General features: G+C 35.1%; 2 protein-coding genes and 1 pseudogene across 4 annotated transcripts in view; 1 reads left to right on the forward strand and 2 right to left on the reverse strand.

Moving 5' to 3' along the window:
- Nucleotides 1-26,695, forward strand: part of LOC143904353 (casein kinase I) — a 150,986-nt gene that overhangs the window by 102,703 nt on the left and 21,588 nt on the right. The window lies entirely within an intron of this gene.
- Nucleotides 1-26,695, reverse strand: part of LOC143904413 (glycosyltransferase 25 family member) — a 143,384-nt gene that overhangs the window by 37,412 nt on the left and 79,277 nt on the right. The window contains exon 6 of one of the 2 annotated variants that reach the window (XM_077419098.1): nt 1,893-2,091. The exons of the other annotated variant lie outside the window; for it this stretch is intronic. Coding sequence (XP_077275224.1) covers nt 1,893-2,091 — 199 coding nt within the window. The remainder of the gene's footprint in view (nt 1-1,892; nt 2,092-26,695) is intronic. 2 annotated transcript variants of the gene reach the window in all.
- Nucleotides 19,837-21,741, reverse strand: LOC143904426 (uncharacterized; annotated as a pseudogene).

Below are 26,695 nucleotides of genomic sequence, written 5' to 3' on the forward strand. Positions count from 1 at the left end.
TCGCGAGTATATTGCGTGTCCTCGCGACCTGGGTGTACGGCCGCATATGGGCCGGTAGTTCGTCAATTGCGTTCCGTTTCTTCGCGTCGGGAAATTCTGGTGTTCGAGTGTCGGTGCTAGCGTATCGATTTGTGTTCAGATCTCGCTATTACGGGTTGATAATTGTGCTCTCGCGTTGAGAAACTTTGCGTCCGGTATTACTTGCGTGGCGTCCTATACTCGCGCTAAGAAATTACCGGCATTCACACGCTTCGTGCGTTTAGATGTTAATTGCGTAGTTCTTCCTGGCGTTCCGTGGATATTAGATACGCACTTCGAGTCAACGGTGGTGTGGCCTTCTCCACACCTGGCGCCCAACATTATTAGCGATATCGCGACTTGCTTGGTTAAATGACTCGGCGCCTCCCCGTTGCGCCCGAGCCGAATATCTCGCGTTAAGTTAAGATATTATTGAGACAGAGTTTTCGTACGGTTCCGGATGTGGTTTTCACGCAATCCAAGCGTGACGTGCCTTTCTCTCGCGACATTTTGCGTTGAACCTCACTCTCGTGAGCGATGCTAAGTGTAGTATTCTTGCGTGTTATAATTTCCGACTTAAATTATTAATTGTTCGAGAATAGAACCTTTAGCGTGTTTATTAGAGACCCAATTAATACTCCGTGGGTGTCTCGCGTCCGCATTAATATTATTTTTGTTAAATGAATCTCGACACCCCGCCACCGGCTATTCTTGATTTATTTATCGAATTTATCTTGTGTTTGATCGAAGCCGGATGGATAAACGTTGTTATTTTCTCGACAACCAGTACTCAATAAATGTTATATTCTTTGTTATCTGACTGAGTATGCAATTAACGTGTCACCCCGCCGAGTATCGCGCCGCCCTTCATTAACCCCGCCCGTGATTAGGTCAAGCTAGCCGATTCCACGCACCTCCACACTTCGTCTTGCGTCTCGTTTAGGTTTTCGCGATTTCGTGGACGCGAAGGTACGCGTCTGGCGCCCAACATTCGGAACATTTTGTGGAGTATCGGAGGTGCGAGGAAATCACTGGAGAGGCCAACCATCCCGCTCTCCTAAGTCCTTTTGATCCGGCTCACGTCCCGGAGCGGTCCGGGAGTGCAAAAAGTCGTGACAAGGTAGAAAAAAAAAAATACACAAAAAATATTATATAAATAAAAGTGATTAATGAATTTGCTAGAATAACAATGTTTCGATGAATTACTCGAATGCTAATTATATTTGAAATAATTATTATAAATTATGAGATTAAAGTGGAAATTATAAAAAAATAGTCCGATTATTATTTGTCGTTAAAGATTTTATATTCGTAGTAAAGTTTAATTAAAATTAATAATGCAAAAACAATATAATGTTTGTAAATTTACTTTTATTGTCTATACAGCGGTATTTGTTAAATACATTTTTACATGTATACATTTCATGTATTTACATGTACGACGGCGGTATTCATTCGTGTCTCCAAATAATCATTTTATTTGGGTTATTGGATGATTGAAAGTTACGATTTAGAAATTAACGTGTAATATAATCGCATTCTAAAATTTCGCTTTCTTCCTTTTCCACCGAATGAATGGTGCCAGATAAAGTGTTGCTTTTTACATTTGCACAATTCTGAAATTAGATTTCATAAATCTAATCAGGATCAAACCGCTGTTTACATGCAGAATTGTTACAAAGACAATGGCAGTGATAGCCTTCAAACTAAAAATAAATGATAAATTTAATTCATTTTTCTTTCCATTATCTGACAAACATCATTCATGGTCAATTCCAGAGCGGAAGAAAAATGAATTAACTTCATCAGCTGCAGCATATATTGTTAACTACATTTTTTTTACTTATTCTTTAATTGATCATTTCTTTACTTACCACATTATTCTGATCATTTTCTAAGTTTTCACCTAAATTGAGAGTTGGTTTAGCCAAAGGAAGTAAACAATTTTTCAAATTATTTGAGTACATTCGGTCCTCGAAGTGGTCGCTGCAAATTCTATAGCTGGAATATACCTGTTCCGGTGTTTTTTCCAAGAGATCCTCGCGACGACACGCAACTGCCCACTGTTTTAACCTAAAATTATTAAACTTTTATATTAGGATTTATATTATTTATAATTTAAAGAAAAAAATTGTAACATGTACAAAGTTTTGACATGTACACATGTACAACAAACCTTTCATTCTTAGGAAAACGAAAGAAATGGCAATTCTGGCTCCTATTTTGGCAGCCTCGAACGCTGCAAATTAGGTGATTTTTGCTTTTATTCATTTTGGCGTCTGATTTATGCAATATTTCACCGAAAATTAACCTCTGTGGCGTCACACCAACTTTGCGCTACCACACATACCAAGCGTCACACCGATTTTGCACTACTACATATATGAAAATCCTCTGATTGGTCTCTGCCAAAATAATGGCGATGCGCAGTACGGATCGGCGCAAACCACGAAAAAGAGTAAGAATGAGCATACTAGTTATACTATGTTCACACACGCACTTTCTTATCCACACAATAATTGGTTTGGGTTAGGTTAGTTTTTCTGGAGGTGGAGCCCCCTTGCAGGGGTGGGGCGGAACCTACTTCATTCACTTTCACCCACACAATTAGGTGGTGGACCTCGCTTCCTTTGCTTATAGAACGAAACGAGGTTTATTATTGTGTAATTTTACATAGGTTTTTAACTTTACACGCAAAGAGAGAATCAATATTGTGCATGCAGTCAAAAAATCAAAAATTTAGCAAAATAATACAAATTTTAATATTTAAGAAAATTAAATTAAGCAAGTTGGCATTGGGGCTTTCGACTTCTTTTAGTACGTACTACGTACCTGCAAAAGTAAATCAAAATCGGAGGGAGATCGCGGAACTCTTACCATCTATTCTACAATATCTATTCTGAATCTTGTATCTCTGAATTGCTCTGAACTCGCGTGATAGAACGGATACTGAGAGCCAACAGAATCGCACACGATTGAATAATAAAACTTCTCAGTAATTCCCGAGAAAAAATGGACTTATGTAATCGTATAAGATCATATATAATTGGCCATATATAATTAGATCCGAAATTTGGCGTGATATGATCTTATGTAATCAACTGTGATCATATGTAATCAGATATGATATGATTCAATATGTAATATTATTGTATGTAATAAAATATAAATATACACATATATATAGTTATATACAATCATATATAATTAAGTCACAAAAATTTTAAATAAAATTATTATTACATTTAATTATATATATGTTACATTAACGTTACATCAAATTAAAAGCGCACCATACTTTTATTATAAAAGAGGACTCCACGATACAACTGATACAAGTCGTGCAGTTCCGTCATTTATATACTGTTCTTATGCCATTGTTCGTCGTATGTTAAATACGAGAAACGGATCCCATCGGATGCTATCTATCGGATAACCAGATATTTACATATAATCATATATAATTAAACATTTTTAAACAAACTTATATAGAATTATATATGATAATATATGTTGAATAAAATACATTTTTTTATACATATGTACTTTTATATGATCGTATATAACAATGTCCAAAATAGGGCGTGATATGATCTTATCTTTATATGTATAATCATATTCGACCAGATCTACTCTCATATATAATAAGGTCAAACCAAATATAATTATATAAAGATAAGATTATATCGCACCAAATTTTGGATTTGATCACAAAATTACATATGTTATTAGATCTTTCCATATCTAATAATGTACAATTTTCATATCTGACCATATTATACCCATTTTTTCTCATGATCTTATTTTTATATAATCATATTCAACCAAATTTGTTGTTCATATATAATAAGACAAGTCGAATATGATTGTATAAAGATATGATCATATCGCGCCAAATTTCGGATCTGATTATATACAATTATATAAAATTACATATGTTTTTAGATCTTTTCATTATCTAATTATGTATTTTTACATCTGACCACATTTTTTCTCGGGATTTATTTCTTTTTTGTTATTTCTTTCAGACAATATCGCTTACAATGTTAGTCCTTAGATATTACCGTTTTTCAGTAGAAATTACTTTTTTAAGTGAGCATCTGCGTATCAAGATTAAATTAAGAATAAACGAAAATTCAGAGACTGTTACTATTTTTCAATTCTCAGTATAATACTCTCAGTGTATAACTCGCTAAACTGTACCTATTAATACGACCGTATCGAATCATCTAGATTCGAAATTTTTGAATAATTCGAATAATAGAAATTCGAATTCGAATCGAATAGTTCGCGCATCTCTAGTATGCGTACATGTATTAAAAACTGTTTTCCAGTACCGATATTGACTAGTATTGATACACATGACTGTATATACAGTTTTTAATTTCAATTTTTTATCTTATCTCGAAAGCGGCGGCGCATTGTTTAAAAAAAATAGTATACGCAGTTTTTGTAGTTTTAGTTCTCGGGAATTCAAAAAAATTGTTAATTGGAAAAAAGTGGCGTACCACATTTTTTGCTCATTAAAAAAAAACTTAATATGATCACCATATGCACGCCCCGCCCTAGTGGATCTGAAAATGTTTCATCGATACTAGAAAATGGTTCTTAATATCACATTCATGCATACTTAATTTGAATAAAATATCTTCAAACGTTTTCCAGATTTTTGTTTTCATATTTTTTTTCACAACTTTGACACCCTGTATTTGAAAGTGAAGCAGTTTAGGACATATATTTATAGAACTTTTTTCTCTTAAAAATAAGCTGCGGAATATCTCCTTCAATTTTTTATACTTATTTAGAAAACACCCTGTATATCAGATGATATTGGAGTGACTGGAATAGATGGTAATCTGTCAAGACTAGATCTGATGAATAATTCGAGATAAGAGAAAACTTCCCAGTCCAAAGCGTAGGTGACATCCTTCTTTTTACGGCCAAACATTATTGTCATGCCGCAAAATGACTTGCCTAGTTCCAAAAACTCTGATACAACTTTTTTGCACATTTTATAGACCACACTGACCACAGCATTTTCACCAGAGCAGGACAAATCATCTCCGCGGCTTCAACCGCATTTTTTTTTTAATTGAAATGCGAAAAAATGCAGTGCTTTAAATGCTGCTTTTCGGACATCATCGCGTTCATCACTATTTAGTGAGATTTTGTCGTCTGTTTTACCAAGGCATAATATGGTGTTTTGAAAACGTAGAAATCCATACTTACAAGCCACAAAAGGGTGGCAAAGTATTTAATCTTAAAACGATGTCATGAGGTACCGAATTAATTTACACACATAATATTTCATTCGAAGTTAAATAAAGAGTTACAATATTAAAACGTTCGTTGCAAAGTGTTTTCAATCGCCAGCTACTTGAAGGCTACATAAACTCCTCAACGTTTTCGACGAGAGCAGAATCGCTCGTTGAAAAGAATAATACGATGGAGTTTACGTGCAGCGTAATCATTAGTTGTAGAGTACGATAACGCGATCAATATTGCTCGGAGTTCAGACATCTTCGAACCTCGAACTTGACGCTAACGAATGCGCGCGGCGTAGGATGCATTTTAATCCCGCGCGTCATCTACGTACGTATCGATGTTGAAGGTACGTTATCGGTCCTTCTTTTTTCCGTTCCTTTTTTTTCGTCTCGTACACGTCAGAACGATTTTCAGTGCGGGGCGTTCTGCGCCAGACACACCGTGAGCCTGCGCGTGGTAAATTTCAAAAGGGCTCGGCTGAACAGTACTCGAAAATCCTTCAGTCCGTCGCCGACTGTCGTCCCATCAACGTTGCATCGCATGACAATTGAAAAAAATCATAATATCACGTGACAATGTTTGCGCAAAAACGACGCTAAGATAAAATTAAAGACACTTCTATAAATGAAGAGGAACTTCGTGCGGGTATGTGTATTTTGTGTTACGTGTATTATACGTGTGTATAAACTATATATGTGCAATATATATCATTTACATGCGATCATTTAAATGCGGGAAAACAATTGATTTTTTTATTAAATTTTATTAAATTTTACATTGATCGTTATTAAATTACACTGATATACGGTTTTTGTTACTTTTTAAGTGACATCATATTACTTTTGGAATCAATGTAAACATTGCGTTTTGTTATTAGGCATTATTTGCAGATGTACATTGCATCTTTCATAGATCAATCAATAAATGTAGAGTTGATTGCAGAGTTGTTCGTTATACAAACAGTGTGTTTATCTTTTCATAATATTAAATCATCATTTTTCAAACAAACTTTAAAAATGTAAACAATAATAGAGACTCGCGCGCATGCATTATCGCGAATTACCGCACGCATCTAACAGTGTCTAACAAATATAATAAATATATATATTAATGGAAAGTATAAATATATAAACAAGAAAATCGAGACATTAATATATAAGAATAACATATTAAGAAGGATAATAAATCGAAAAATTAACAAGAATAATTACTAATTTGTTATATACAGAGTGTAACACACTACGTCGGACGCACTTGAGGAATGGTTATTATATGGAATAGAATTAAACAACAATAAAAAATGTTCATGTAAACATATGTTTGATTCGACTGTTCTCGAGTTTTATGTTTTCAGTAATTTATTTGATACACGAAAATATATCTAATTTGATAGACTAATATATATAGATATTTAATTCCATTCGACTGTTCAAACAATGCTAAATATCTTATGCTGATTATTCTGTAAATACTATCTCATAACGTTCTATGTATTACTTGAGTTCATCTTGTTGAGTACTGCATAAAATATATTTTTATTAATACTTTGCAGCTTTTTTTATATGTTTCTTATTTACATGGATTTTCTTCTTGCCACTTTTTCAGCATTACATTTTAATAACAAATGCAAACTTTGAGTCAATTAAGTACACATTTTTTAAAGAAAATGTTCAGGACAGCAATTATTTAATCTTTTCCAAGGTCTTCGACATTATATGTATATCCTCGCAATTATACAAAAATAAAAATTTAGTTAAAATTACGTTTGTTATATTAATTGTGGAATATGATTTTATTATTTATTTACCTTTTTCACACCTCAGATTGCAAGAGCAGTTTTAATATTTCACTCGTTAATTATCCAAGAACTATTAACCTGGAGATGTTCAATAAGAAATAATCAATTCTAAGTTGGTTAAAATGACTGGATTATTAAATGATAATGTGATAAAAAAGACCGGAACACATCCTATAAAGACAAATGTTGTAACTTCCGGCAAGTAAACGCTTCGCAGATATTTTCCACGCTTTCGCGAAATAAAAGCAAATTGGCATTTGCCTCATTTTGTTGATACGATCTGATGATTTAACGAAAATATTTTTATCGCGCGTATCGTGACACGTAGGGAATTTCGGGCTCATTGATCGCATACACGCACGTGCGAGCAAGCGATCGATAAACGGGAAAACTGATAGCTTTTGCACAAACGATTTGCCACGATCCCTTCCTTCTTATCCCTTCATTCCTTCCGCATTCTTTCTTTTCTATCGTGTCGTTCTTGCAACGTAAGTTCTTATTCGCTGTGATGGATGACACCCTAATTTCATCGCACGACGCAGGATATGAAAAGAGATCGACCTTTTTTCAAGTTCGTTGATCATAGCGAGACGCTAACACCGGTGCCATGCCAGTGATATTGCGCGTCAAATCCACATATGAAAGTTACGATAAACGAAGGGAATTTTGCCGCCAACTGTTAGAATTTTCTAGCGAACCACATAATTTTTCTTATCATTACACAAGATATTGCGAAAAACTGTAAATATATTTTAATAATAGAGGCTAATTGAATGATCACACTAATAGAGCAAACACTTCAAAAGTGATTTGAAAGACAAAAACCATATAAAATTTGATTTTATCTCAGAATGTAACCGGTGATAATTTATAATTTTATAATCTCCTATTTATGTTATAGACAGCAATGATTTGAAAACTCACTGAAAAGTGAGAAGAAATTCATGTGATTTTGTAGATATTTAACGAAACATCGCAATGACCATATCCTATATGAGAGAAAGAGAGAAATCTTTAGATAAATTTATACATATAACCAATGTCATCTACCGTAATATTTTCATTATACATTATATTACTCTTACATTATTATATATTACTTAAAATATACTCAGGACTCCGCATGGATTCTATTTATGATTTCCACGTACACTTTGAGTTTTATTTTTTGATATTTGAAGTAGTTTAATTATATCTACTAATTGTCTCGGCAAGTGCATAAAACATATTCATGTAAATAGTAATGCTTTATATAACAATATTAAAAACTTCTCGCGCCAAATAAATTAAAATAAGAAAAAATTAAGAACAAAAAATTTTTAGTAAAGAATATTGATGCATTATGTCAAAGCAACTGCAAATCAATTGGCAGATTATGTAAACTCGTACATACGATCGCACGTGGGAGGTTCCTGTAAGTTTCTTTCGGATTACTTACCTTAAGTGTAATTTAAGTTGTACAAGTCAACGAACGTACGTGGGTGATAAATAACACCCTTAAGGGTGACAAGAACACAAGTAACGTAATTTTAATCAATCATGACCTGTGATTATCTGAAAAAGGCCTAAGATACATACCGCTTATCCATATAACTCATTTTCCCTTCGGTCCTACCTCCAATAAACAAAAGCATTGACTCGGCTTTTGTATGGATTGTCGTAAACACACAAAAGCATTCGAATCGCAATTTATCTCGTCATAGGGGTAAACGGCTTACGCAAGCCTAATTGGGTGTATTCTTGATTTTATCAAAACTATGACTTTTCGAAACGATGGGGAAAAAATGATTGGTTGGAAAAAATAGCGGAAAATATTTAAAAAATTGAACATACTTTCCATGTACATATAACGCGTCACTAACATAAATGATGAAACATATAATAATTAAATTAAATAATATATAAATAAATAATGAATTAATTTATTAATAATTTAATTTAATTAAAAAATGTCTAACAAAAGAATGAGAAAGGAAAAGAAATTATAAAATATACAATCTTCCTAATCAGTATATTGCTATATTTTTTTGTGGTACTCACGTAGAAATGTTAAAACGGCCCAACATTGGGCCAGTACCGTTTGCCGTTGTGCCAGTACTGGCCGCCAGTACTTTGCCAGTACAGATTTGACACAGGAGTGTAACGCCAATAACGGACGGACCAGTACTGGGAATATAACTGGACCAGTACTGGGTATATAACTGGACCAGTACTGGGCATATAACTGGACCAGTATTGGAATAGTATCGTTTGCCGTTGTGTCAGTACTGGCCGCCAGTACTGTGCCAGTACAGATTCGACACAGGAGTGTAACGCCATGCCAGTACTGGCATGTTAATCGCCAGTACTGGTTCAATACTGGCAATAACGGACAGACCAGTACTGGGCATATAACTGGACCAGTATTGTATTTGTTAATAAATAGTATCTAATCTGTAACTGACACAATGAGTTTTCTGGAACATATATATATATATATACACACATATGTTCCAGAAAACTCATTGTGTCAGTTACAGGTTAGATACTATTTATTAACAATTACAATACTGGTCCAGTTATATGTATGTATGTATGTATGTATGTATGTATGTATTATATATATATATATATATATATATATATATATATATATACACACATATACATATATTCCAGAAAACTCATGTATAATTTAAAAAGTATTAGTACTCTTACACACACGCGCTAATGAGACAAGACTATTCAGATGTAACTATTTATTTTGCGTTCTGTGTAAATCGAACAATGGGTAAACATACTTTAAGCATACTTTATAACTTCTACTCGACTTTTTTTCCATTTTGAATCCGGATCTTGAGACTCTTCGGACCATTGTCGAATCAGTTTTGTTTGACTTTTTGGTGGATAAAGGCAAAATGTTTTCTTGCTATCTTGAACAAGCCATGAACAAGGAACCAAATCTATGATTTTTTGTCCATCTTTCGTGTATACATCTTTGAACCATATGATGGTATGCGTATTTCCACGATCTTGACTCATTCTATACATGTAAAAATGAGAACATATATAAAGCCGAATGAAAACATAAAATGTATGTATGCGTGCATACATCATTTTCGATCCTCTACAATCCACAAAATAGACTTTATATTTAGATTACATGGAGGGGTTAAAGCCATAGTGGTGTAATTTTTTTTACCATTTTTTTTCCTTTTTCTTTCAACATACCTGCATGTGTAGACTGCATTTATGAAGTCAACTCGATAGGTTAAAAAAAGTGACACACCATTTTGTGGATTGTGGAGGATCGAAAATGATATATGCACGCATACATACATTTTATGTTTTCATTATACTTACATGCTATATGTCGATATGACAAGATATGACAATGATATGACAGATGTAAACAAGAAACTATGGTAATCGATAGTCGCGTAAAACAACGAAATGCATGTAACGCGCCCGTATTTTGTAACGGCCCGTTATAGGCCCGACTTTTAAACCAGTACTGGGACAAGATTGGTTGCCAACTCTTGGCCGCTGATACTGGGCCAATATATACTATCGGCAATATATATACCCCAGTACGGGGCCTGTACTGCAGTCAAAGGTTGGCCTGTCTTGCAGCCTGTACTGGCTTACGTCTGTATTTTGTAACGGCCCGTTATAGGCCCGACTTTTAAACCAGTACTGGGACAAGATTGGTTGCCAACTCTTGGCCGTCGATACTGGGCCAATATATACTATCGGCAATATATATACCTCAGTACGGGGCCTGTACCGCAGTCAAAGGTTGGCCTGTCTTGCAGCCTGTACTGGCTCACGTCTGTATTTTGTAACGGCCCGTTATAGGCCCGACTTTTAAACCAGTACTGGGACAAGATTGGTTGCCAACTCTTGGCCGCCGATACTGGGCCAATATATACTATCGGCAATATATATATACCAGTACGGGGCCTGTACCGCAGCCAGAGCTTGGCCTGTCTTGCAGCCTGTACTGGCTCACGTCTGTATTTTGTAACGGCCCGTTATAAGCCCGACTTTTAAACCAGTACTGGGACAAGATTGGTTGCCAACTCTTGGCCGCCGATACTGGGCCAATATATACTATCGGCAATATATATACCCCAGTACGGGGCCTGTACCGCAGCCAGAGCTTGGCCTGTCTTGCAGCCTATATTGACCCACGTCTGTATTTTGTAACGGCCCGTTATAAGCCCGACTTTTAAACCAGTACTGGGACAAGATTGGTTGCCAACTCTTGGCCGCCGATACTGGGCCAATGTTGGGCCAGTTAAACAACATCGGCAATTTCTACGTGGGTAGTTCAATTTCAAACGAAAGTAAAGATACCTAATAATAAGAGAAATAGGATCGTATAACGATATACAAACAATTAGAATCAAAAGCCATGCGATCCAAGCTTAGGTCTTTGAAAGCCTTATATTAGTTTCTGTATACATATATATCTATATATATATACATATAATCGCATGGCTTTTGATTCTAATTGTTTGTATATCGTTATACGATCCTATTTCTCTTATTATTATTTATTCACGTCGCCTGAGAAAGACGTTTCAAACTATTATTAACCGGTTATTGCGATAAATATTACCACATGCCTCGGTGGTCGAATTGGTACGACGCCCTACACGGAATGAGGGAGGTTCCAGATTCGAACCCTGGCTGAGGTAATATTTTTCGCAATAAATTTCTTTACAGTTTTTAGATAATTAAATCGAGTCGATTTAATTCCGGGGAGGGAAGGGTTTTTAATTCTAACAATTACTGTGTTTTAAGTCCGACAAATAATCGGCGCGCAGTTCGTTGGAAAAATTATATGTATATATATAGACATATATGTATACAGAAACTAATATAAGGCTTTCAAAGACCTAAGCTTGGATCGCATGGCTTTTGATTCTAATTGTTTGTATATCGTTATACGATCCTATTTCTCTTATTATTATTTATTCACGTCGCCTGAGAAAGACGTTTCAAACTATTATTAACCGGTTATTGCGATAAATATTACCACATGCCTCGGTGGTCGAATTGGTACGACGCCCTACACGGAATGAGGGAGGTTCCAGGTTCGAACCCTGGCTGAGGTAATATTTTTCGCAATAAATTTCTTTACAGTTTTTAGATAATTAAATCGAGTCGATTTAATTCCGGGGAGGGAAGGGTTTTTAATTCTAACAATTACTGTGTTTTAAGTCCGACAAATAATCGGCGCGCAGTTCGTTGGAAAAATTATATGTATATATATAGACATATATGTATACAGAAACTAATATAAGGCTTTCAAAGACCTAAGCTTGGATCGCATGGCTTTTGATTCTAATTGTTTGTATATCGTTATACGATCCTATTTCTCTTATTATTATTTATTCACGTCGCCTGAGAAAGACGTTTCAAACTATTATTAACCGGTTATTGCGATAAATATTACCACATGCCTCGGTGGTCGAATTGGTACGACGCCCTACACGGAATGAGGGAGCTTCCAGGTTCGAACCCTGGCTGAGGTAATATTTTTCGCAATAAATTTCTTTACAGTTTTTAGATAATTAAATCGAGTCGATTTAATTCCGGGGAGGGAAGGGTTTTTAATTCTAACAATTACTGTGTTTTAAGTCCGACAAATAATCGGCGCGCAGTTCGTTTGAAAAATTATATGTATATATATAGACATATATGTATACAGAAACTAATATAAGGCTTTCAAAGACCTAAGCTTGGATCGCATGGCTTTTGATTCTAATTGTTTGTAAAGATACCTAATAATCTGATTGCAAATGGAGAATGAAAGCTATGAAGATTTATTAAATTGAACTGTTCTGTTATTGTGAAAAGAACCTTCGAAAGTGAACACAATACAATATTATGTAGCAGATAAAATCATATTGATAACGATCGCATTCAGGCGATTGAACTACGCTAACGTAGTATAGTCTATCGCACCTTGAACTCAATTCTCTTGCTAATGAGGAACTAATGCGCCGCCGATTGAATTCTTTCTCAAGCAATTAGCGTCTACTTGAGCAACACCGCGTAACTAAATGCGATATTTGTTAAAATAGCGCGTAACAGCATTAAGTACGTCCACGATCGTTCCACGCTTATTTGAAACGCATCATTATGACGTTGCGCATTTTACGCATCAAAGTGAAGGAAGTCTATTCCTGCTTCGAGCAAACTGCGTATCATCATCCTCGGAGGGATATTTATCACTCGCGAGACGTGCGCTGTTTCAATGAAACAAGAAGGGAGGATAGGGCTTCGTTTACAACGACCCTCAACGAGTGACACTAGCGAGCTTTGATAAATTTAACACGATTTAGGAAATCGAACGAGACGTCCCCTTTTTGAGATTGTAAATATCCGAACGACCAGATTTATTATTCGAATATACATATTTGAATACACGATTTTTCTGATTCTGACGCATTAAACACTAGAACTGCCAAAGATTAACCTATATTTATTTCTACCGAAGAGGACAAAATAAAAAAAAGAGAAAACAAATTCATAAAATTAATTATCTGTATATATCAATAAAAGTCAGAGAAACAGAAATTGTGATGTTTTAAAAATAAATAATAATTATTTTTAAAATTGTTAAACAAGTCATTTTGACCCTCTTGGTAGTTCTAGTGTTAAAAATATACAAAGAATCCTTGAGTACATCCAATTTTTTTTTACTTGAACATTAAAGGTTTCTTGGTATAAATATTTGTCGGCGGACTATATAAAGATGTACGCAAAAGCTCGAGCGCATAAACAAAATATCTGACAAATATTGCAGAAATATTGTATGTGCTCTATTTTAAAACAAATACGGTCTTATGTTAACATTTCTATTAATGCAGATGACTTTAATCTCGGTTTAACTTACTTTTCATCTTCTTTTAATTCTAAAAATTAGAAAAAAATAAAAAGTAAGTTAAAGTTAATCTACATATATTGGTAGAAATGGATATTAATGATTATAATATAAAACTTCTTTATTCAATTCTATGTCAAATAAAAATATAGTAGTTAATAAATAATATTCCAAAGAACAATATTTCATTATTTATCAAAATAATATTTTTTTTTCTATATAGCATTTTAATAATAAATTGTGTAAGCTCGATAGACGGTGCTAGTTGTTCCATTTTTATTTTAGAAATTTATGCATATCCTAGTTTCTTCTTAAATTATCTGAGCTGTACAAAAGAAGATACGATTGCCATATCCGGCGTCTTGTCTTTATTATAGCGTTCACCTTTCTTCAGCCATACGCATATGCTGTTCCAATACGGTTACATCCAATATGTGTGGAACTATCTCACATGAGCCTTCGATTGTTAACAACTAATTAAACCTATTATTGTTCATAATTTTTTCATACTTGTTTCGTACTTGTTTCATACTTGTACTCATTATTATGTTGCGAAATGGAAACTGAACAAAGTTACGTACTGCGTGGTATGTATTAATAAAATGCCTTATATTTGTATATTTAAAAAAACATTAGCGTGAGAAGATATTCCAAATACGCGTCAGTTTTTAATTTTGCACGCATATCTCGCATCTCTCCCCTTTGTATGCCCGCCGGGCATGCCGCATAATAATATAATACACTTTATACAAGATCAGATTGAAAACCATTGCAATGGATTTTTATCTTATAATAAACTAAGAAATACAAGAAGAAATAACCTTTTTATCAAAATTTAATTCAATATTATATTTCTGCGCACAGCTCTTGAATTTTTAGTGAGTAAAGATTTTATTAAAATGTATAAAATGTATCTAAAAATTCTTTCTGTTGGAATATAAAATCTTCTTATACATTTGCATTCTTAAATCGCGCAATTAGTTGAACTTTTTTTCTTTTTTTAATCGATTACTAGTTATTATAGAAACTTATTATTTTTATTTAATTAATCAATAGAATTAAAGAAATTTAATTAATACCGTTTTTTTTTAAGATTGAATATTTACAATATTTTTGCAATAGTTAATAGATTCTTTTAATTGTGCGATTGAGCATATTTGCACATAATTTAAATAATTTTATATGCATTTCATATACAAATTCATATACAAATTATTTTAACTAAGAAACCTTTAATACATTAATCGAAGGGGTAAAATGAAATCGCGAATGAATGAATTCCGATATTATCAAATATATCGTATATTTCTAAAACTAGGAATTTTATATTTCTACTTTTGTGGAAAGAAAAAATTGTATTAGTTTTCGATACGAAATACCAACTTATATATCAAATGTTATTGAAAATCTTCTGTATTATTTCGTATATGGAGATACGTAAAGAATCACTAGCAATCAATCTTTCTTGTTGTTTGCTCTCTTCTATTTCAACTTGGACGAAATCAAGGATGCGAGAGTTTGTTCGCGATTTTTCTAGCAACGCAACTTTATCGTTCAAAGAGAAAGAGAGAAGTTATTTATTATTTATTATGGAACTCTTATTAAAAATGTATGTAACATGCAAATACTTACTATAAATAAAAATACATAGAAATCGCATAATTCTTGTAGAAACATATGTTAAATCTATATATATATAAAGGAAGATGTCCTGACTGACTCACTCACTCACTCATCAACGCTCAGCCCAAACCCCTGAACCGAATTTTTACCAAAAGTATATGAAATGGGGGTAGAATTTTCCGGGGAGTGCCACTATGTACTATGTGTATAGTTTTTTGTTACCGATTTTCTGGAAACCGGTTTTTCTAATTTTTCTAATTTTTCGGGAAATAATTGACCGAATCTTAGAGAATTATAGATCAAACAGGGGTAGAATTTTCCGGGACTGATCTTTTTGGAAATTTTTCCAATTTTTCGGGAAATAATTGATTGAATCTCAAAAAATTATACATGAAGTAGAGATAGAATTTCCCGGGGAGTGCTATAAAGTGTATTATTTCTTGTTACCGATTTTTTTGGAAACCGGTTTCGAATGATCGAATCTCAAAAAATTGTACATAAAAAGTAGGGGTAGAATTTCCCGGGGAGTGCTATAAAGTACATAATTTTATGTCACACGTGCGTGGAAAGTGGCCTATCACGCGCGCGTCGCGTAACGGGCCACTTTCCATGCACGTGTGACATAAAATTATGTACTTTATAGCACTCCCCGGGAAATTCTACCCCTACTTTTTATGTACAATATTCTTCCAGCACTTGTTACCCAAATAACTATTTTGTTACCGATCTATTTGGGAATCGGTGTCAGAAGTTTTTTGAATTTTTCAGGAAATTATTGATCGAATTTTAAAGAATTGTATATAAAACAGGGGTAGAATTTCTCGGGAAGTGCTATAAACTGTATAGTTTTTCGTTAACCGATTTTTTTGGGAACCGGTATTTTTTTGGAAATCGGTTACAAAATTTTTCTAATTTTTTAAGAAATAATTGAGTGAATCTTAAATGGTATACGACAGAATTGAACTTCAGTCGATAAAAAAGTAATATTTTTCAATTTATAGCATTTTAGAGAGAGACAGAGAGAGAGAGAGAGAATAAGAGAGATTGATTGATTGATTGAGCTTTATTAGCCTTCTCGGCTATTTACATAACTCGGTTTTTTCTTAAATTAAGTCCTCTACATAAGGTACATGTTTTTCCTTAAATTAAATCCTCTACATAAGGTACAATTAACTTCTTAATATTTATCTCTCTTTTTATTCATATTAAATCCTACTTTAAGCCATGCATGGTCCGTTATTTTATGTTTCTCATTCACTTGTTTCTTTCGCATACTTACATTTCTTACTATTTCTATCCTATCACATAAATGTTCTACCCTGAAATTCTTTATATTTATTTCTCTTTTTATTTATATTAAATTCCACTTTTAGCCATGCCTGGTCCGTTATTATAGGTTACTCATTCACTTGTCCCTTTAATTCCTTATTCGAAAAAATTAATTCTATCATCGCTCGACTCTACCTATATTAAAGTCCCCTATCACTATACACAGTCATACTTTATTATTAAATCTTCAACCGTATAGATATTTCACAAAATCGCCATTTGACTCACTCGGCGAATGACACTCTACTGCTGTCACACCTTTAGATAAATTCTTTCGCAATCAACAGTTTGACACTATCTTTTTCTTATCATGCACCTATCCTAAATTTAACATCATTCCTAACATATAACATTACTCCTTCTGTATTTCTATTTTTAACATCACACCTATACTATACCCCGGTACATAACTGATATAATTTTTCCACTAGTCTTATTACTCTATCTATTGTATCAAACGCTTTGACCTCACTATCATCACATTCTATAGTCAATCTAGTCTCGGATAACTCTCGAATCGCAGGATTCACCCTCTTCAGAGAGAGTAGAGAGAGAGAGAGAGAGAGAGAGAGAGAGAGAGAGAGAGAGAGAGAGAGAGAGAGAGAGAGAGAGAGAGAGAGAGAGAGAGAGAGAGAGAGAGATTGATTTGATTGATTGATAGATTTATTATGCCCGAGCAATGGCTAAGGGGCAAAAGTGTATAAATGTAGTTATAAACATAATTATAAGCTCTCAACAAAATATAACGTAAGATTAACATATTATACTAATTCTAACGAAACTTGAAACTAACAAAATAGTACCGCTTGAACACAATAGAAAGGGCGGAGACCGATCACTCAGACTCTGACAAAAGCAAAAACTCGCGAAGAAGACTTTTAAAAGATGCTATAGATGCTGCCGATGTGACTGTATTAGGAATGCCAAAAATAAACAGCGGAAAGATGGAATAAATTTCTGTAAGCCACTGTTCTGTGAGCAGGAATATGGAAAGTTTGAACAGATAATTCAGCAAGACGATTAGATCGCTTGAGTGATGGATCAGGAAAGGTGAAAAGCTCAGACAAATAGGTGGGCGAACGCATGTGTAGAATACGATACATCTGGCAACCGAGAAAATAATGCCGTCTATTCTCAACAGAAAGCCATCCCAGTTGTCGTCTATACGGTGTGATATGGTCATCACGCCTAATATCGAAAATATATCGAATACAACAGTTAACTAGTCTTTGCAATTTGATGTTTAATTCTTTGGTCAGGCCATGATATACGAAACAGCAGTAATCAATGTGAGGTAAAATTAATGTTGTAACAAGTTTGATTATAAGCTGTTTGGAAAGAGAGTTCTTGTTGAACTTCAATTTGTTCAACGCATGATGAACTTTCTGTGAGATAAGCGAGATGTGTCTCGTCCATGATAGATTAGATGTAAAAATAACACCTAAATTTCTTACCTCACAAACGAATGGTAAAGGCGTGCTGTTTACAACAATGGGTGGAAGACGACTGATATCAATACTACTTATGTGCGCTTGACTGCCAAATATAATAACCTTGGATTTTGCAGGGTTAAGCATGAGACCGTTAGACGTAGCATAGTCAAAAATAGCATTAGCATCCAACGAAATTAATTCCAATGCACGTAAGATGTTGGAAGGTAAGCATGAATAATAAATTTGAATGTGAGAGAGAGAGAGAGAGAGAGAGAATGAATGAATGAATGACCTTTATTAGCTTTCTCAGCTATTTTTACATACTACATATTTATACATATTTATACATACAACAGAACGTACTCTTTTAGCACACGTTTGAACATTTTTAGTTCTTCGTCTTTTAATTTCGGCTGGCAGTGCGTTATAAAATCTATCATATTTTCATAATATTCTTTCTTTTTCATCCTAATTAATTTTACTACTGCATTTCTATTAACTTTAAATTGCAACCAGCTTTGTTCTGTATTAGCATACATTGCTTGCCTAAATGCCTCATCCCTCCTATCCGCAGCTTCTCTTATTTCATCTGAGAACCATTTTTTCCCTTCCCACACTTTCGGAATTCTAGATTTTCTCTTCGGTGCCATTATATCTAACGCGTCTACTATACTATTGACAAATTTTTTTGCTCTCTCACTCACACCCATACATACACACTGCCAACCCTGACTTTCCTGTAATTTATTTTTTACTAACATAACAAATTCTTCTTCATCAAACTCTTTGTAATTCCTAGCGCTAAATTCTCTATATTTACTTTCACTTTTATTCACACTCAACTCAACTTCCAGCCACGCATGGTCCGTAATTTTAGGTTCATGAATTACTTGCACTGTTTTATTATTATTAGCAAAGATTAGATCTATAATTGTTTGACTGTCTTTCGTGATTCTCGTCGGTTCATTTACATACTGCTTCATACCCAGACTTAACATTGTCGTTTGCAGTTTCTTCGCATAAAACGAGTCCGTCCTAAGATCTATATTAAAATCTCCTATTACCATGCATTTTCCCTTTATTATTAACTCCTCTACTATATCCTCGAAAAATCTTATAAAATCCCCGTGCGATGCGCTAGGTGAGTGATATATTACCACTATCACTCCTTTATATAATTTATCTTTTACTTCTACCGCGACACACCAACAATTCGATTCTAATTTTCTTACTAACACTGTCTCGTAAACAATATCATTCCTTACATATAGAACAACGCCTCCTGTATTTCTATTCTCAGCATTACATCTAGTTATACTATAACCAGAAACGTTCACTTCACTGTCTTCAATATCCTCGGTCAATCTGGTCTCCGAAAATGCTAAGAACGCAGGATATATTTTCTTCATAATCCGATGTTGAATCTCATCCTTATGCGCTGTCAAGCTCTGCGCATTTGTATACAGTAAAATTTCTTCTTTCTTCTGTCGTTGCTATTCCTCTTCCCAGCCTGCTCTCCTCTTCTCTTCCTGTAACGCCCTTATAAAGGTCGGACATTCCCGGCTAATAGCTTCATGGTCGTCATTTATCTTCAAATTGTATGTTCGATTTTTGAACATACAGTTCACACACTTTTTCTCCGTCGCTGTACAAACACGCGAGTTATGATTCCCCGCGCATTTGTAGCATGTTTCTTCTCTCTTACAATTTTTCGCGATATGAAAATATCCCCAGCACTTGAAACATCTTTTGACACTGATGTGATCAAATGCAAGACACCTTTTCCATCCTACATTTAGTTTTGCTTTCTGCAATATCATCTCATGTGTTTCTTCATCTACTTCCACTATTATTGATCCTTCTTCATTTCCTCTTCTTTGATCATTTTTTACTTTGACCATTCTCTTCACAATTCGCATATTTACTGTATCTATTGTATTTTATTTTGCTTCTTTATCGTACTTATAAGTTTATTATCATCTAAGTTCATCTCTTCTATATTTATATTAATAACTTTCACCTTTGGTTTTGACTTAGATGACTCCGTTACTTTATAATTCTCTCCCAGTTTAGCCTGAACTGTCTCTTTCAGCTTTTTTACCTCCTCTCCAGTTTCACATCCCATGATTACTACTCCTTTGCTTCCTTTTTTTAATTTCGTTATTCCCATTGCCATATTCTTTATATCTACCTTTTCCTTAATCACTTTTTTCGTGTCTTCACTCTCCTGTTGCACTTTCGGCTTAACAATTATAAGACTTTCTTTCTTCTTTTCTTTAACCGCTTCACTGTAGCTTCTTTGCGTTCCTGCCTTCGATCCATACTCTATTCCCTGTATTATTTTCTTCAAGTTTTCCAGCTCTTGTTTAACATTACTTAATTCTTCATGAACTATCTCCTTAATCATTATTTTAATTTCATTTTTACGCAGCGTTTCATCTTTTATTTCTTTGACAGTTCTTATAATCCAGTCTACTTTTATATCCATGCTTGATCCTTTACTTCCACTGCTCGATGTTGTGAACGCTCCTGTAGATCCTGTAGATCCTGTAGATCCTGTAGATGATGTCCTGTCTCTCCCTGCCGCCGGCACCTTCTCACTATCAATTACGAATTCCTCAAATGGGCCTTTACACGGCACGTACTCTTGGTTTCTATCGATAATTTTATGCTTATTTACACATCCCGGATGGTAAAAAAGCTTTGGGCAAATTTTACATTTAACGGCTCTGCTCTTAATCGCCTTCTTACATGCCGAGCATCGATACTCGGCGTATTCCTCGTTCATTCTGCTAATATCGGCAGAGACAGTTAATTGACTCGTCACTATAACACGTCACTTTCACACGTCAGCGTTTTGTGTTCGTCGCCGATGTCTACCTGTCGTACGAGGCTTCGATGACCTCTGTACGAAATGCAGTTCTCGTGTCTATGTATCAACATATTCCGGCTAGATAACACTCATGGCTACCCCCGGTCTATGAAGATATTCGTTACACAACTTTTTAACACTCTCCCTCACTTCTAAACCACCCAAAAATTAACACTTTTACGGAGCAATGTTTTACACGTCTGCTTCTGCTGAGAGAGAGAGAGAGAGAGAGAGAGAGAGAGAGAGAGAGAGAGAGAGAGAGAGAGAGGAACGTAGAACTGTTCAAAGTAATGGAAAAGAGCAATAATAGCTGGCAGAGCTTTGCAATATGGCACGCAATATATAAGCGTGAACATGGCAAATATATCAGTTTATCTTGGAGAAATTGCTCAAAAGGCTTCTCCAACGCAGCTTCAACTGAAAATATTTGCGGCTTTCGTTTTGCTCGAAAAATTCAAGTCACAAAGGATCGATCGAATCCCCTTCTGCGCCGCGTGCACGTTAAGAGATATAATTTATCAGTGGGGCTCGTGATTTCTTCTTATTACATCATTATAATGATACAATGTTAACTTTTTATTTTTGATTTTTGGAATTAATTTTTATTTAAAAAGAGTCGAAAAATTTCAAATTGGCACAATCTAACGCGCTCTTTTTATGGAATAAAAGGATAAAAAACTTTTATATAATTTATGAAACATTACGATCATTTAAATTAGTGCTAATCACAATTATCTTCTCTTCTTGTGTTAATCTGTGGCGAGAAACGTATGGTTCAAAATGGCACGAATCTTATAATTAATCGAAAACACATAGTCTCGAAAGGTAGGGCAGTGTTTTGAGAGAAATTCTAAGAGAAAAGATAATACTCAAAATAGCTTGATGTATAGACAACGTTAACGTCTACGTTAACCAGCCACGGCAGAGAGTCCAGCGCCGCGCCAACCGCCACCACCTCCGGCCGAGGTCCGACCCTTGCGGGCCGAAGGGACGAAGCCGCCACCTCCAATCCCGGTAGAAGTGGAGGACGGGCATATTATTTGGGTGCCACACTATCACGCTTACGTGTCACGCCAGCACAAGACAAGGTCCCGAGGAAAGAGATGGCATATCCGGTTCAACAACACCGGCACCGTACGCACGATCCGAGAGATCAAACCTAAAACCTAGAGCGCCGAATTCGCGCTTTCCAAGGAGGGGGGGTGATGTAACGATGCACCCCCGAACATGCATCGTTCCGGCGCAAACACCTCGCCGAAGCCACCCCGCCGACCACCCGCGGGGTGAAGACCGGGCACGGTGTGCCCATATTTTTTGTAACATGTAATAAAGTTCGCGAACGGACTTAACGCGGCAACCGCCTCATCGCGCCGAGCGGTGCCGAAGGCAGCCGAACACCGCCGAACGCGATCGCAACGTCGGGACGCCGTAACCACCGATCGTTCCGCCGCACCGTCCCGGCGCTCGCGATCGCCGTCGCTACCCCCACCACGCCGCGACGCCGCAGCAACGCCGCCGCGACGCGTATATAAGCCCGGCGTCGCTGGCACAGAGCGCGATTCCCGATCACCCGTCTTTCCGACAACACCGATCCTGAATTCCTGCACTTAAAGCCAGTCCGAACGTAAGGTAGAGCGCCTCTGGCATTCTCTGTCTTCGCCGAGTGTGTCTCGGCTAACGACCAGCTTTTCGCAGTTATCCGAATCACCCGAAGCCGTCCGAATAAGAAGGTAGAGCGTCTCCGGCATTCTGTCTTCGCCGAGTGTGTCTCGGCCGGCGACCCGATTCCACCGCGTTACCCACGCTTCGCGATCCATATCGCCGCCGCGCTTCGCGCCATTTTTCCGCGCTCCGGGCCACGCCGACCGGGAAACCGGCACCACCCGGACCGATACCTACCACCACGCGATCCGGCCCACGCGGCGAACGAAAAGCGCCGGCCTCGCCCCGCACATACCGCGGGTTTTCCCGCGCCACCCGCGGCCAACCAACGACGCCTCACACGCACGCCCAACCGTCGGAAACCGCGCGGGCACACGCGAGCGAATCCAGCCAAAGCCTCACACGCGTATTGACCCATTGTAAATGTCGCGAGTGTATATTGTTAAAAAATAAACGTTACTATTTTCTGTTAACCGAGACCCGCCTTCATTTCGCTAACCTCGCCACCCGTCACCCGTCTGCTTCTCCGCACCTCCTTCGAACCCAGGTTCGCCGCGAGCTAGATTCGCGCTTCGAAGACAGGTTGTTTTAAATTAATTTACTTTTATTACCACGATAAATTTTATGCCCGATATAGTGGGTGAGAATTCGCCGCAATCATTTCGACAAATGTTTTCAATGCTAATTAATTAAACACGCTCATTTTAATCTATTTAAAGAAGCTGTGATTCTAGATAATAAATTCTTTTTCAGCAAATATAGTTTGCGAAAAATTGACAACAAACAACAAAAAAAGATACATAAAAACAAGTCTTTTGAAGACTTTTGAAGAAATTTCAGTGATATTCGATAATATTCAAAGTATGATGTTGTTTTCTATTTTATTTCTTAGAAAAACAATTTAAATGTTTAAGAAAATATTGTCGCTACTTCTTTTTTAGACAGTACTGCTTTAAAAATATCGATAACTTGCAAATTAACCAAGTTATACTTTTTTTTTTTTTAGAAATTTTGCGTTACTTATTTCGATTAGAGAAAATGCCATTTACGGTCCGAGCGGTAAAGACGCTAATTCGACACTAATTGTGAGGCATGTATTGATATTTATTGTAATAACTGGTTAACAATAGGAAGAACATCTTTTTCAGGCGACGTATATAAACAATAATAAATGATAATTATTTAGAATACACGCTCCACCTCGAATATCGATGAAATTAGGCTTAATCGATTCATTTTTGCATAAAACGAAAGAATCTGGCAGAAAAATGCGGCGGTCTGCCCTGCGAAGCGAGATATTTAGCGTTAAGGATGATACCTATACCTTCCCAGCCAAAAGTACAGTAATCTGAGAAATCCAATATATATCAGTTGTATGCATACTTTAACGGCTTACTACTATTTAATATCATAACAAGGACATTAATGTTACTGATTTAAGTGATTTTAACCAGTTTTTATGATTATCAACAGCGTATTTGTAAATATTCTTAATAGAGGCTCAAAATTTATGGCTGGAAATCTTCCATGAATCTAACTAGCGTGTATTCTAAATAATTACCTAATAAATGAAATAGAATCGATTCAATATAAATCAATTAGAGAAAATACCAATTTACGGTTATTGCGTGCCTCAGTGGTCGATTTGGTAAGACGGCCGTCACCGAATGTAGAGAGAACCATGGTTGATATTTTTCGCAATAAATTATTTACAGTAATTTAACAAGGATACTTATTAGCATCAAAAGTTAAATCGATGATCGATTTAATTATGTGGATTTATTGGTAGCCTAATAATAATATTTTGTGAATTTTGTATATTTTTTTCCAAACTCGGTAAACTACGCATCAATATTTTGTCGGCCTTTAAAACATAGTTCTTTGTTGGAAAAATAAATCCACATACTTAAATCGATCATTGATTTAACTTTTGATGCTAATAAGCATCCTTATTAAATAAAACTGTAAAGAATTTATTGCAAAAAATATCAGCCAAGGTTTAACCTGGACCTCTCTACATTCTGTGACGGCTGTCTTTTACCAATTCGAGGCATGTGATCATATTTATCGCCATAACCATAAATGGTATATTTTCTCTAATTGATTTATGTTATATCGGTTCTACTTCATTTATTATTGTTTATATGCGTCGGCTGAAGAAGATGTTCTTCCTATGATTAACTTCTTGTCATTATGATAAATATCACTACAGTATGCCTCAAAATCAGTGGTCGAATTAGCGCTTTTACCATCGTTCAGATTCAAACCCTGGCTGGGGTAATATTTTTCGCAATAAATTATTTAGAGCAATTTAATAAGGATGCTTATTAGCGTCAATTATCGATTTAAGACAGATATAAAATATACATATTTAGGGTGGGACAAAGTATATGATACAATAAGGAAAGAAGTGATTTAACGGTCAAAATAAGTTGAAATAATAGTATAATTTTTTGCAAGTAAACTCTCGTTTTCCAGAAGAGGTATTCGTAAAAAGAAAGTTACTCTTGCATTTAAAGAATAGAATACATTAGATAGGATAGAATACATTAGAAACAACTCATTCCAATTTAATTCACAGAATACAATTTTGTATAGGTATGACAAAACGGTCAACATTTTCAACAATGTCTCAACTAAATAAGAAATAAATGTTTAAAAATAAAATTATTCTTTGTTTCACACAAATTTATTCGTCTGTCTTAAGAGCCAACTGATTAAATTAATTAGTCCTAATACTAAATAAACATATAGGAGAGGTCTGTAGCAAAAACCATTACGTTGAACATCATTAAATATGCAAAAGATCAAACTTCACCGATAACTTTGAGCTTGACATATGTTGTATCAAGGTCATCGTCCTGAATGACCTTCAAAAGCCCTTACAAAAAAGTATTACTAGCTGGTTAGTAATAAATACTTATTTTGTGTATTAATAATACTAAAATTAAGTATTTATTAGTACTTGAATCACTGTGATCCAAGTATTGCATAGTATTTTATTACTGGTCAGTAATTTATGAAAGTAGTATTTAATACAGGACGAGTATTGAATACTTAGTATTAAATTTCTGATGAGAAAGCATTTAATACTAGGTGAAAAATACTTGTGTAATAAATACTTGTGTTGAATTACTGATGAGTATTTCAATGTTAGTACTGAAGTACTGAACCAAGGATTCCATGTGTAATAAATCACTGGCCAATATTAATACTCAAGTACTGAACTGAATATTCCATGTGAAATTAATCACTGACCAGTACTACAATTTGTATAGAAACATTATAATGGGTGTGTAATTCCTGATAATATTAAGGAAAAAAGATAAAAGTAAGGCACAAATACATTTTATATGAAGGTCTGTACTAATTCGTCGTGATAAAAGTGTACAATTAAGTTTTGAAATAGTACTGAAGATATCATTTTAATATCCAATTCAAAATTTTATTACTCTTTTTAAACTGAATTTGTTTCTTAAGATGATTTTTGAAAAATTATATATTTGTGCTGGTTATGACACATGTAGACTATATATAACACTTACATCAAATTAATAAGTAGTCTACCACGTAAGGCAGTTGGCTCACGATCCAGAGGTCCCGAGTTCGATCCCACCAAGGTAAGTGTGTTTTTTAAATACGAGAAAATATTTATAATTATAGACTGCATCTTAAGAAACAAATTTAGTTATAAAATAGTAATAAAATTTTGAAAAAAAAATAATTTTTTTTTATGTCGGGTAAATATCGGAAATCGAAATATCGGTAGGTAATTCAATACTAAGCACCAGTAGTTCTGTGTAGTATTAATCACTACC

This window comes from Temnothorax americanus, unplaced genomic scaffold (assembly GCF_048541705.1).
Source record: "Temnothorax americanus isolate GAGA-0224 unplaced genomic scaffold, ASM4854170v1 Scaffold107, whole genome shotgun sequence".
NCBI classification, from domain to species: domain Eukaryota; kingdom Metazoa; phylum Arthropoda; class Insecta; order Hymenoptera; family Formicidae; genus Temnothorax; species Temnothorax americanus.